Source organism: Neovison vison, chromosome 10 (genome assembly GCF_020171115.1).
Source record: "Neovison vison isolate M4711 chromosome 10, ASM_NN_V1, whole genome shotgun sequence".
Lineage (NCBI taxonomy): Eukaryota > Metazoa > Chordata > Mammalia > Carnivora > Mustelidae > Neogale > Neogale vison.
This window is the reverse complement of record NC_058100.1, coordinates 57,933,060-57,946,836: the sequence shown is the minus strand read 5'-3', so window position 1 is coordinate 57,946,836 and position 13,777 is coordinate 57,933,060. Positions and strand designations below refer to the sequence as shown.

At 41.1% G+C, this 13,777-nt stretch overlaps 1 protein-coding gene across 1 annotated transcript; it reads left to right on the top strand.

Moving 5' to 3' along the window:
• The first annotated feature begins 267 nt into the window (after window positions 1-267).
• On the top strand, window positions 268-13,060 carry LOC122918663 (calcyclin binding protein). The gene is made up of 6 exons (XM_044267365.1): window positions 268-484; window positions 4,381-4,600; window positions 8,844-8,940; window positions 9,187-9,286; window positions 10,794-10,891; window positions 12,488-13,060. The coding sequence occupies exons 1-6, from the start codon at window positions 464-466 to the stop codon at window positions 12,642-12,644; spliced, it is 693 nt and encodes a 230-aa protein (XP_044123300.1). The 5' UTR covers window positions 268-463; the 3' UTR covers window positions 12,645-13,060.
• The last annotated feature ends 717 nt before the right edge of the window (window positions 13,061-13,777 follow it).

Sequence of the window (13,777 nt, the reverse complement as noted above, 5' to 3'; positions counted from 1 at the left end):
TTATTTCCGGGGTTGGGTTAAGGTACGTCAACGAGCGGTTCTGAGCTGCGACTGCGCAGCCGGGACACGCGAGGTCAAGGTATAATACGTACAGTTGCCCGGGCAGAGAGGAAGAGGCGTTACTCTTCTCGAGATGTTGGTTTGCTCGCGAGAGTTGAGCGTTGCTAGAAGGCTCGGTCTAAGGGGTGGGGCGAGGTTCGGCGGGGCGGAGCTAAGCGAGGCAGGCGGCGCGCGCGCGCGCGGGTTTGGGGGCGGTGCGGCGGCGACGGACTCGCGAAGGTTCCAGAGGCGCCGCGTGCGGGAGGCGGGCCGTGTCTCGCGCCGGGTCTGGTGTGCGCGCAGGCTTGGGGTGCTGCGACTCGTGCGGGTGGGGCCGGCGTCCGGGGAAAGCGCGTTCGGTGTGGTGTTTCCTGTTCTCTCCCCTGCGCGTCTGCAGCTCGGGCCTTGCTTGACCAGCCCGACCATGGCTTCAGCGTTGGAAGAGGTAAGGGGACGGCTTCATCTTCCTCACTCGACCGCGCGGTGTGTCGAGCGCTGTCGCTCGGAACTCGCTCCCGCCCCCCGCCCTCGGCCCTGTTTCCCGAGCTGAGGTGCCCGGCGGCCGCCTCCCAGGTTCCCTGCGGTGTCGCCGGGTCTCCGAGCTTCGCCTCGGCCGCCCGCCTGCAGCGGCCTCTGCCGGCTTCCGGCGTCCGGCATCCGGCCTCTGTGGCCCCGGGAAAGTTGCCGATGGACACCCGCCGCCCAGCCCCGGCCGTGCGGGCGATTCGTGCCCGCGGGCAGGGTGATCCGGGCTGTGTCGCGGTCCCCGGCTGCAGGTAGTGCCTGCGGTGGACCTTGGCGAGCTGGTCACCTTCACGTTTTCCTCAGGCTCCGTCCGCTCGCGCAAAACGAGCCGGGGACCTGAAGGTTCCTTCAGGCAGATTGCAGAAGCCGAGGGTCGGGTGAGCAGTCAGCCCCCAGCACTTGACTTCTAGGGCTGTTTTCTCAACGCACAGCTGGGTTGCTTTGGGCGAGTTGTGGCGCGTCTCTGGGCCGCAGTAGTGTCCATTTCAGAGAGACCCGCGAATAGTCCTAAGTGTTGAAAAGAGTGCGTGTCAAGCAGCAATGTGCTGTATGCGTTTTAAAAATAAATGAGTTGGAAAGTTGTAACTATCGGTGGGAAATAGCCTTTCTCTCTCTCTCAAGCTCTGTGAACTCTGAACGGGGCGGCTTAACTTTTTGGAAGGCTTATTAGCTTGAACAGTTACCAAGTGGGAATAATATCTGATTTGCTCTTTCCTGGCCTCAGTAGGGTGTCGCTACATGGTACTATTATTCACGGGAAAGTGTTGATTATTAATAGATTTGTTTTCTGAAAATGGTTTTCTCAATATGAACAAGTTGGAGAAATCTCAAACTTGGTTTGGAAGTCTAAACATCTTTAAATGAAGAAAATGTGTGTGTGTGTGTGTATTATACTGGATACCTTGCCCCAGGTTTATGTTAACGTGTTACAGAAATACGCCTTGGTTTCCATGTGCCCTGAGGAAACGGTCTCTGCAGTGACTTTACAGTTACACACGTGGACAGCTCAGTCATTAAACCTCTGCAACATAAGGGATTTTTCTCGGTTGAGGTACTTGAAAAAATACACACTTAGGGACACTTCAGTGTTTGTTTTTCTTTGATATAAAATACATTGTTTAACCGTTTTATAAAGTGTATTTTTAGTACATGCAGTGTTGCATCACTGTCACTACTGTATAATTCCACATTTTTATCATTCTGTCCCCAAAAGAAAAGTATTAAGTGTCTGTCTGTAAAGCAGTCTCTTCCTACTTCCCCTCCTTGAGGCTGCCACTAATTACTTTGTCTCTATGGATTTGCCAATTCTGGACATTAAATATAAATGGAATCTTACAGAATATGGCATTTTGCTTTTGGCTTTTTTCACTTAACAGGATCTCTAGTTCATCCACAGTGTGGCATGTGTTCCTTTTTATGTCCAAATAATGTTCCATTATATGGATATGCCACATTTTGTTTATCCTTACCAGTTGACGGACATTTGGACGATCGAATTTTGGCTATTAGGAACTGTACTGCTGTGAATACAGTGTACCACTCCTTATGTGGACATGTATTTTCAGTTCTGTGAGGTATATACCCACGAGTGGACTTATAGGAGCATGGGAACTCTTTTCAAAGTGGCTGCACCAGTTTCCATTCCCACAAGTTGGGTACCAATATCGGCCCACCCTCTTAACAGGTGTTATTTTAGGGGGTGGTTTTGTGGATGTTTTAGTGGGTGTGAAGTGGCATTCTGTTGTGATTTTGATGTGCATTTCCTAAATGACTAAGGATGTTGAGCATCTTTTCTTGTGCTTGATGGCTGTGTTCAAGTCCTTTGCTTATTTTGAGCACTTTGGTTTTAATGCTTCCTGGTGAACTCAGAAATAGGTAAGATAAAGCTTGAATGTGTTAATGGGTGGGGATGAAAGGGATTGAGATTTTGCATAAGGAGAACAAATGAATGCCAAGGTAAATTAGATGAGAAACTCCTGTGTGCTGGAAAAGTTCCAAAGGGATCGATTTTACTGGTTTCAGGTCTGCAAATAACAAAACTGTGGAATTAAAAACAGGCCTATTGGGAGATTGCTTCAGACTTAACAGTGACTCCTTCCTTTTCAAAACTGGCTGGAAAGAGGGCTTGAGGATCCCTTGCTTAATTCTCAGAGTTTAAGAAGCCTACTAGAGAAAGGATTCCTTGCCAGTCAAGAAATATTAACATGTTAAGACTTGATATATTTTCTGTTTTGTTAACTGAATCCTTATTCAGGAACAGATATACCGATTTTACATTTCAAGATTTTTATCATATTGATAGTAAAATCAGTGTGAATTTTTAGACCATGATAAGATACTGCATTGAATGAAAGCATCTTAGTTCTGTGCTCAGAAGATGAAATTGCAGGATTTTTTGTTTTAGCAATGTGAGTTTTGGGGGGTTAGGGGAGTAGATAAGACAGGAGACTGCCACAGTTGGACTTTGTATTTACCATCCTCATAGTTACAAGTAAGTGAAATAAGGGCATCAGAGTTAAATGAGATAATAAAAGACTTAGGGTGAAAAGTGATTGTTTTTCTTTTTACTACATTTTGTAAGACTTCTAAAACAAAGACTTCAGAATTCTACTTGGACATTATACTGAGTTATCAAACATGTGAATATTTTTATATTGAGGTTTTTTATATGCTCTGAGGCTACAGTGTATAATGTCATATTACTATTACCAAGCCAGAATTTTGAAAAATGAAACCCTTGTTTGTAAGGATCTTATGTATTTGCAGTATGTCAGAAGATAATGGAGAAAAGATTTTTAAGCTGATTATCTCATAGTGTCTTTAACTCTTGAACTTCATAAAATGTTGGCCATCTCTCTAGCAAGTAGAAATAGACACCTGGTAAGCAGTATATTGGCAAGAGGAGAAAAGAACAGGTGGTTTTTTTCAGTGATCCAGGACTGTGCCGCCGTTTGGGTTTTTTGTCTAGGTTTTTCTCTTCTACGGGGCAACTAAGACCCAGACTTTTGAGTGCAGTGTTAACCTGGAGATTGAGAACAAGACTTTATCTTAAAATCAGAAATATGTGTCTGTTTTTTTAATCTTTTAAAAAGCTTAAGCTTTTTTATTTGTAGTATTTGGGGTAGGAACCAGTGAGGAACCACCATAGAAAGTAGACTATCTCTGTAAAGTTGCTGTAGCATTTCACCTTGTTCATTGTGTATTTGCTCATCGGTTTTCATTTGTGTATTTGCTCATCCTAATACCTGATGACTATGAACAGATGTCATAAGGAAATCCATAATTTTTTTTGAGATTCCTTCATTGAACTTTTATGAATCACAACAGTATTTTTTTTTTAAGATTTTATTTATTTATTTCACAGAGAGAGATCACAAGCAGACAGAGAGGCAGGCAGAGAGAGAGGGAAGCAGGCTTCCTGCCGAGCAGAGAGCCCGATGCAGGACTCGATCCCAGGACCCTGAGATCATGACCTGAGCCGAAGGCAGCGGCTTAACCCACTGAGCCACCCAGGCACCCACAACAGTATTTTGTAAATAACATGTTCTAAAACAGGCTTATAACAACAAACAAACTGGAAAATTTAAGCTTGATTAATTATGTTACTACAAGTTTTCCTTTAAAAAAAAAATAGGAAGCTTCAGTTATTTACAGTTCAGTAGGCTGGAGAAAAGAATTTCAGGTTGCAATCCAACCCTAGAAAATTTAAATGAATCTCTTAATTCTTAACTCTTCGGTAAACTGAATGACCAACAGGCACAATATCCAGCTGTTGTTTTATTTATCATAACTAACTTATCTTCTGTTTTAACATAGCTACAGAAAGATCTAGAAGAGGTAAAGGTGTTGCTGGAAAAGACCTCTAGAAAAAGAGTACGTGATGCCCTTACAGCTGAAAAATCCAAGATTGAGACAGAGATCAAGAACAAGATGCAGCAGAAATCACAGAGAAAAGCAGAACTTCTTGACAATGAAAAGCCAGCTGCTGTGGTTGCTCCCATTACAACAGGATATACAGTGAAAATCAGTAATTACGGTATGACTCCCTATTCTACATCCAGCTCTTTTTGCCTGCCAGCAACTTATTCCTGAGTAGTGACCCACTAATACTGAAATAGTCTCAGTGTTTGATTTTGGTAGTTTGAAAGAGAAGACTTGTTGTTACTTTATTAAGATGCTTTGGAGGAGATGAAAAAGTAAAGAATAGATTTAAAAGCTGTCAACAAGAGCAAGGTGATTCTGTGTGAGTAGCAACAAGAATGAACCTATTCTGAAATATTGTTGAACATATAAGGAACACAGCTCTTTATTTTAATTCTGTTTGGATTTTACTTTTCCAGACAACCACCAGTATTATCTATGGAAAGGAATTTAGGCAAATTCGAGAAACATTTTTGAGTGCCCAATCTGTGCCACTGTTGTGCTTGGGCTTGTGGATATACAGTAGTGACCAAGACCCAGTCCTTGCTCATGGTGTGGTTAGGACAAAGACATACAACTAATACTATTACATGTAATGATACCATTTTCTCTCAGATAATTTTGGAACAGTGCAACTTGAATCTGATGAGCTCTCTTAAGGGGAGGGACAGTCATTTTTCTTTCTGCTCCCAGTATCTAGCACATAGTAATTGCTTAATACTTGCTTGAACAAAGTGAATAGAGGTGTGTGAAGTTTTGTGGGAATACAGCTGATGTAGCAGAAACCTGAAATGGAAGACTGAAGAAGGAAATGGAGACTTAACACATTTGAGTTTGAAGGGTGAGTTTGGCGAGTATAAGAAAAGGGAGGGGATTGTGTGAGCAGAGGACATGCTTAGAGCCATGAGAGGCAGCTTGTGTTTTCCCTGTTGTCATAAGGAAAAGCAGTGTGTGTTGTGTTTAAGAGATGTAGTATAGTGGGCACCTGGATGGCATTGTTGGTTAAGTGACTCCCTTCAGCTCAGATCATGATCCCAGAGTTGGGAGGTCTGCTGCTCCCTCTGACCCTCCCCCATCTTGTGTGCTCTCTTTCATATAACAAAATCTTTTTAAAAAGAGATGTAGTATAGTACGGTAAGGAGCTATGCTGTTTACTTACGTGACTACAGGAAGCTGGTCTGAGCTCGTAGGATTATGGCATATACCCAGCAACCATGATTTGTGTTAAGGGAGAAACTGTTCTCAATGTGGAAGATGAACTCAGTGAATGGGAAGAAACTAGATGAAGGTCTGCTGAACCCTCTAGAATGTCTTTTTGGATTAACACTACATTTCTGTTCTGTAGCACTCTATGGAACTTAAGGAACGGTCAGGGATATATAGAGAGCCTATATATACAACAAATACATAAACATTTTTATTCACTTTATGTGAAGTTTGTATGTTTTTGGTTGACAGAATTTATCTAGGTTCGTCAGATTAGATTTGGGTGATTTGGACTATATTTTACTGTGTCAGTGGAGGGAATTGAGAAAGTAGTGATTGCCTTTGAACTGTTTAAGTAGAAATGATTATGAAATTAGAGAATGTTTAGACATCCAGTTTAGTAGAGAATTCTATAGTACATCTACTTTTTAAAAAATTATTAAAGATTTTTATTTATTTGATAGAGATAGCACAAGTAGGCAGAAAGGCAGGGAGAGGGAGAAGCAGGCTCTCCGCTGAGCAGGGAGCCCGATGCGGAGCTCGATCCCAGCACTCTGGGATCATGACCTAAGCCCAAGGCAGCTGCTTAACTCACTGGGCCACCCAGGCACCCCTACATCTACTTTAATAGAGAATTCTCTTTAGTAGAGAATACATTTACTTCAGTAGAGAATTCTACAAATTTTCACAAAAAGAAAATGAGCTGCTTTTAATTTTTTTGAGTATAGTTGACCTGATGAAGTTTTAGAATATAAGTGAGGTTCAGCAGGGTGGAATCTGGAGCCGACTACATGCAAGAATTCTTGAGACATCTTTGGTGCAAAATGGTGGTTTATTAAAGCACAGGGACAGGACCGTGGGCAGAAAGAGCTGTGGCCCTGGGCTTGCGAGGGGTGTGGAGTTGGGGAGGTAAGGAAAAAGGGAGGGTTTGAAAGAACTTTCCTATGCTAAAGAGGTCCTACAAGATACCAGAGTTAAAGTGCCGATACCAAGTTAAAGTGGTTTTCCTTTTAGTAAGGCATTAACAGTAAAAATAGTTGGGAGAGTAATAGAGCAGGAGTAATGTCACACTCCTGCTGTCACACATCCTTTATCAGTGAGCTTTAGGTTTAGAAGAAATTTAACTTTATTTACATTTCCCTCTGCCTCAGCTCCCTCAATTTTAGGGAGGCGGGGGAGATGATGTTAGGGTTTCTGGAACGGAGTTGTGGGTCTTTGGAAGTTAGGCTGTTGGTAAGAACAACAGCCTTGTAAATCACTAGGATATTTGTAAACTGAAGGAGACTCAGGTCTTGCAGGATTGTGATCTCTACAAGTTTACTATTTTTCCTTTAAGGCAGCCAAAAATGCCTGAGGAATGTCACATATCCCATGGTGGGGGGGGGGGGGCTGTTGCCCGGTGTCAGCTTCTAAGTTGTCCTCAGCTTGCCTTCTGTTCCCTCATCAGACCCACAGTGAGACATTCATTTCAGGTGTACAGCACAGTGATCAGCATCTCTGCTAGGTTGTGCTCACTGCAAGTGTCACTGTGCAACGCTATTACAGTGTTGTCTCTATGTTCCTTACACTGTACCTTTTATTCTTCCCAGTTTATTCATTCCATAACTAGAAACCTGTACCTCCCACTCCCCTTTACTGCTGTGCCTAGATCTTCCTCTTAACCCCCCGCAACCATTGGTTTGTTCTCAGTATTTATGGGTCTGTTTCTGCTTTTGTTTTTTTTAGATTCAACATATAAATGAAATCATACGGTATTTGACTTACTTCACTTAGCATTAATACTCTCTAGGTCCTTCCCTGCTGTTGTGGATGTTAAGATGTCCTTTTCTTTTTTATGGCTGAGTAATAATTCCCGTTGTCATATATACTACATCTTCACCCATTCATGGACACTTAGGTTGCTTCCCTCTTTGGCTCTTAAAAATAATGCTGCAGTAAACATAGGGATATATGTACCTTTTAAAGTTATGTTTTTGTTTTGCACAAGTAAACACCCAGTAGTGGAATTACTAAATGATAATGGTATTTCTGTTTCAAATTTTCTGAGCAGCCTCCATCCTGTTTTCCACACTGGCTGTTGCAGTTTACATTCCCACCAACAGTGTACACGGGTTCCTTTTTCTCCATATCCATCCATACCCACATCTGTTATTTCATGTTTTGGGGATTTTTTGGTTTGTTTTTTAATTCTAGCCATTCTGACAGGTAAGGTGACATCTCATTGTAGTTTTGGTTGGTAGTTCCCTGATGATGAGTGATGTTGAGTATCTTCATGTGTCTGTTGGCTACCTGAATGTAATCTTTGGGGAAATGTCTGTTCAGGTCCTCTCTGCCTTTTTTAATCGGATTGTTTGGGGGTTTGCTGTGGAGTTGTATGCAAGTTCTTTCTGTACTTTGCATATTAACACCTTATCAGATAGATCATTTGCAAATATCGTCCATTCAGTAGGTTGCCTTTTCATTTTATTGATGATCTTTTTTTTTTTAAATTTATTTTTTTAAAAGATTTTATTTATTTGACAGAAAGGAAACACAAGCAGGGGGAGTGGGAGAGAGAAGTAGGCTTCCAGGTGAGCAGGGAGCCGGATGCAGGGCTTCATCCCAGGACCTTGGGACCTTGACCTCTGGCACGCCCCTGATGATCCTTTTTTATGCAGAAATTTTTATTTTAGCTTTAGTACTGCGTTTGCTCTTGTTTTCCTTGCCTCAGGAGCCCCACCTAGAAAGCTGTTGCTATGGCCAATGCCAGAGACATTATTGTCTGTGTTGTCTTCTAGGAGTTTATGGTTTCAAGTCTCACATTTTGGTCTTAAATTCATTTTGAGTTTCTTTTTGTGTGTGGTGTTAGTAAAATGAGGTACCTTAATGTGTAATGATCATATTCCTTATTCTTAGGAATAAGAAAACCACAGGCTTTGTTTTCAGGAAACCTGGGTTTGAATTGAAGTTCTACCACAAGCTAGATACCTAACTTTGGATAGATTATATAACTGCTATGAAGCTCAGTTTCTCCATCTAGAAAGTTTCTTGTATTTTAATTTTTCCCATGTTTCTATTACTAGAATTTAGTTTTCTCCAGGCTCAGGAGCAATATGCACTTGCTGTTCTAGAACTAGTGTGAGACTTTATTCATGTCCCTTTTTTGTTACTAGGATGGGATCAGTCAGATAAGTTTGTGAAAATCTACATTACCTTAACTGGAGTTCATCAAGTCCCCACTGAGAACGTGCAGGTGCACTTCACAGAGAGGTGAGTTCTCGCGATGGGAAATAGTGATCACCAAGTCAGCGGTTGCTTTATTACTGGTTCTTTTCTTTGCAGTTTCTAAAACTGCTTAAATTTAGAGTTCTCCTTTACACCTGCTTTAAGAGCCTAATCTTAACACCAAGGATGGCCATTTGAACATCCTAAAATAAAACTTGTGGCTTTTTTCCACAAGAGCTATAGAGCATGTCTTATAGAGCCAGGGATAATGTATTCACTGTTGTATTATAGGTCATTTGATCTTTTGGTAAAGAATCTAAATGGGAAGAGTTACTCCATGATTGTGAACAATCTTTTAAAACCCATCTCTGTGGAAGGCAGTTCAAAAAAAGTAAGTTTGCTTTTTTTTATCATTATGTTGTGAAACCTCATTAAGTTGAACCCAGTTGATTTAGAGTTGAGAGGAACTAGAATTAATTTATCCTCTGTAACAGGGATCAGCAAACTGTAGTCTGATGGCTGTATTACTAGAACAATGCCAGGGCTCACTTTTTGTGTTGTCTTTGCCTTTGATTGCACTGTAATGGCAGAATTAAGTAGCTGTGTGAGAGAAACCTAAAATAATAACTTTCTGGCCTTATTTCAACTCCTGTCTTTAGAAGAATAGATTATTATAAAAATATTGCATTAAAATCAAGAAGGGAATAAACTTTCAAAATTGGTTAAGAGTGAGACTTGAGTTTTCATGTCAGTTTTGTCACCTACTAATTGTGACTTTTTAGCAGCTCACTTAAGCATTCTGAGCCCGTTTCCTCATTTGTACAATGGAAATAATTTTACAAAGTTGAAGTTATATACTGAAAGGGAATATATATAAAGTACTTAAATTAATGGTAACTATTCTCAGAAAACTATCTAAATTTTTGATAACATAAAGGGATTTAATTAAGCACGTAGCCTAACTAAAAGTAGTAAAACCTATAAAAATAAATGGCTTTTTAAACTACTGTTCACACTTTTCACTAACTCAGATAATCTTTCTGCTTCAGTAAGGTTTAATGCATCTGTACGTAGACGTACCATTGTACCATTCTGCCATCTGTGTTTACGTTGTTCTGTAGCAGTTAAAAGGCAGTACTAGAATATAACATTAATTAGCTTGTGTCTCACTGCTCCTTCTTTATCCATCAATCCCAGAGTTGAACAAATACTCAAAAGAATCCTAGGAATTATATGGATCATTGTTGAAAAAGTTGTATATTATTTTTATTTGTGCCTGTCTCTGATCACTCTTACTGTATTATTCTCTTCTTTCAGTCACCAAATTAAATTTTTTTTTAATTAGACACTCCAAAATTATCCCATTTTATGGCCTTTGATAGCCTTACTTCTTGCTGTGCCCTTCCTCTGAATCTTGGGCCACAGCTCAGGTTTCACCTCAGAGGCCTTTTCTTTTCTTTTATTTTTTTTTTAAAGATTTTATTTATTTATTTGACAGAGAACACAAGTAGGCAGAGAGGCAGGCAGAGAGAGAGAGAGAGGAGGAAGCAGGCTCCCCACTGAGCAGAGAGCCCGATGTGGGACTCGATCTCAGGACCCTGAGATCAAGACCTGAGCCGAAGGCAGCGGCTCAACCCACTGAGCCACCCAGGTGCTCTCAGAGGCCTTTTCTAATGAAGTTCCTCTTCCAAACTCCATTAACCCCTTCTTGTCTTAAATATATTTGAAGTTTTACTTGTTTATGCTCTCTTTCATGAGTCCTATTTGTAAATGTACTACTACAACCTACGACAGGTCCTGCACATAATAGTAACTTGACTGAGTAAGTGTTTTCCACATAATCATGCTTATTTACCTCCATGTGTTGTAAGTTTTACTTTACTCTGCTCTTCTTCCAGGTCAAGACAGATACTGTTCTTATCTTATGTAGAAAGAAAGCAGAAAACACACGGTGGGACTACTTGACTCAGGTTGAAAAAGAATGCAAAGAGAAAGAGTAAGTTTACTTTAAGAATTTAAATATGTTCTTTGCTGGGATTATAGATTTCTAATACTTTGCTGTTATGAATAAGAGCTGGCTAGTAGTTTGACCATTGACACCTCTTCATGTCCAGTTTTTTGTTTTTTTTTTTTAAGATTTTATTTATTTATTTGTCAGAGAGAGGGGGAGAGAGAGCGAGCATAGGCAGACAGAGAGGCAGGCAGAGGCAGAGGGAGAAGCAGGCTCCCTGCCGAGCAAGGAGCCCGATGTGGGACTCAATCCCAGGACGCTGGGATCATGACCTGAGCCGAAGGCAGCTGCTTAACCAACTGAGCCACCCAGGCGTCCCAATGTCCAGTGTTTTTAAGGAGGGCATAGATCCAGCAAGTTGCTTTTTATGGAGGGCTTTAATTTTGGTTGACTTTCTTGAATTGTGTGTGTCCCCCTCCCCACCCTGTTTGACAGAGATCACAAGTAGGCAGAGAGGAAGGGAGGCAGGCTCCCCACTGAGCAGAGAGCCCAATGTGGGGCTCTATCCCAGGACCCTGAGATCATGACCTGAGCTGAAGGCAGAGGCTTTAACCCACTGAGCCACCCAGGCACCCCTCTTGCATTGGTTCTTAACCCTGGCCAGTGGTGCATTTGTGAGTATGTGAGAGCGAGTGAGCATGTGCAGGGGAGGTGGCAGAGCAGGAGAGAAGAGTCCCAAGCAGGTTCCATACCCAGCACGGAGCCTGACATGGGGCTCCATCTTCACCCTGAGATGGTGGTGGCTTGAGCCGAAACCAAAACCAAGAGTTGGGTGCTTAACCATCTAAGTCACATGGGTGCCCCACCCGTCCTGCTGCTACATAGATTGTGTCCATTCCCAGAGATTCCATCTCATTAGTTCCAAGAGAGGCCCAGATACCTAGATCAACTTTCTGAGTTCCACAGAAGTTCCTCATATGTAATTAGTTTCACTGTCATTGGTGTAGAGTGCAAGAGAGTATTTTCATTGGCTATTCTAAAAAGTGTTTATCTATTTATTAAATATTTTATTTATTTATTTGACAGAAATTGGAGAGGCAGACAGAGAGAGAGAGAGGGAAGCAGGCTCCCTGCTGAGCAGAGAGCCTGATGCGGGACTCGATCCCAGGACCCTGAGATCATGACCTGAGCCGAAGGCAGCGGCTTAACCCACTGAGCCACCCAGGCGCCCTAAAAAGTGTTTATTTAAAGATACTTCCATTCTAGGTCAAATTGTTCCTCTGTTTGAAATGTCCTGCACTGGCAGTGTCCTATATTGAGTCTTTTAGCCTTCCTCCTCCCTCTCACTCCTCCCCTGAGCCCGGTATACTTGGTTGGTAGAGTTAGCAACTATCTGTATCTGATTTGATTTTAAATGTAGAACAAATTAAGGAGTACAGGACTATGTCTTTCTCTTGTATCCTCAGTGCCCAGTTACCTCATTCACTACCAGATTACAAACATGAGGAATATGAAGTTACTTGGCCTTGCTTGGACGTTGGTTGAATTAGAGGCACGGATGATATGGAGGACCATAGCAGTAAATGGGATCATTTAGGTACAGGTCTGTCTCCATTACTGATTGTGTTTTCTTTTTCACAGAAAGCCCTCCTATGACACTGAAACAGATCCTAGTGAGGGATTAATGAATGTTCTAAAGAAAATTTATGAAGATGGAGATGATGATATGAAGCGAACCATTAATAAAGCCTGGGTGGAATCAAGAGAGAAGCAAGCCAAAGGAGACACAGAATTTTAAGACTTTAAAGTCATTTTGGGAACTGTGATGTGGAAATAATTCCAAGGAGGAAATGTTGGTGAGCTGCACAGATAAATTTGACAAATAACTACTTACACAGCCGCCTTCTAAGTAAAGGCAGTGAATTTTCCCATTTCCTCCTGGAGGATTTATTTAAATAAAATATGCTTATTAAACACTTCCTCCAAAGATGGTTTCCTTAGTAATCTGGGCATTTTGTTCAAAAAAGGATAATATCGTATTCTTGTGTGAAATGTAAAACAGCAAGTCTTGCCTAATGATAATGCCACATTGTGTGTATTTTTGTTCAGCTAAGAGGTAGAATACAAAAGTTCTTGTTTGTGTATAAGTTCCCGATTATCAGCTCTCACCATTGTACGAGTAAGTAAAAATAAAACCTGAATTTTTGCATAAAATGCAAATTCGTACCTTTGTGCTTCAAGGTTGCCATAGTTTTCTTTGAGCAGCTTAAGTGATAATAACATCTACCACACATTACCATGGCCTACTAATCCAGTCACAAATACTGTTCTCTAGATTTAAATGCTCAGAAATAAAAATTAAACTTGAAAAGGAAGACATCTTTGTATAGTACCAGTTAGTAAACTGCCACGGATCAGACGACTTTCAAAAGCTGTGACCATAAAACAAACATCCATCTATTTCTATATTCAATAAAGTTAACTAGGTTTTTGTTCGGTGGAATAGTGCTACCTCTCTAGGAGTATGTCAGGAAAGGCTTATTAAAAGGGAGGATTTCTTTTAGAATTCCACCCCCGCCCCCAAAAATCCAGAGTTAAGAGCAAAGCTGCAAGACTCCTGTGATCTCTATTACTACATCATACTTATCAATGCAATCAGATAAGAGAAAGCGATTAATAAGAAATACAAGAGGATTAACCAAAACTACTACAGTTAGTAGGAGAATTTGGTAAACATGGTATAGGGTAAAAGTTGGTAGGGTTTAAAATTAACAAATAGGGTGACTGTTAATTTAACAAAACTTCAAAAAAAATTAGACACAACCTCTACAATAAAATTCCTGACATTGGTACATAAATAGAGCAAACAAAAAGATCCAAGGCATCTGGAAGTTTTAGAATATAGTAACAGCATTTCAAAACTGCAGGAGA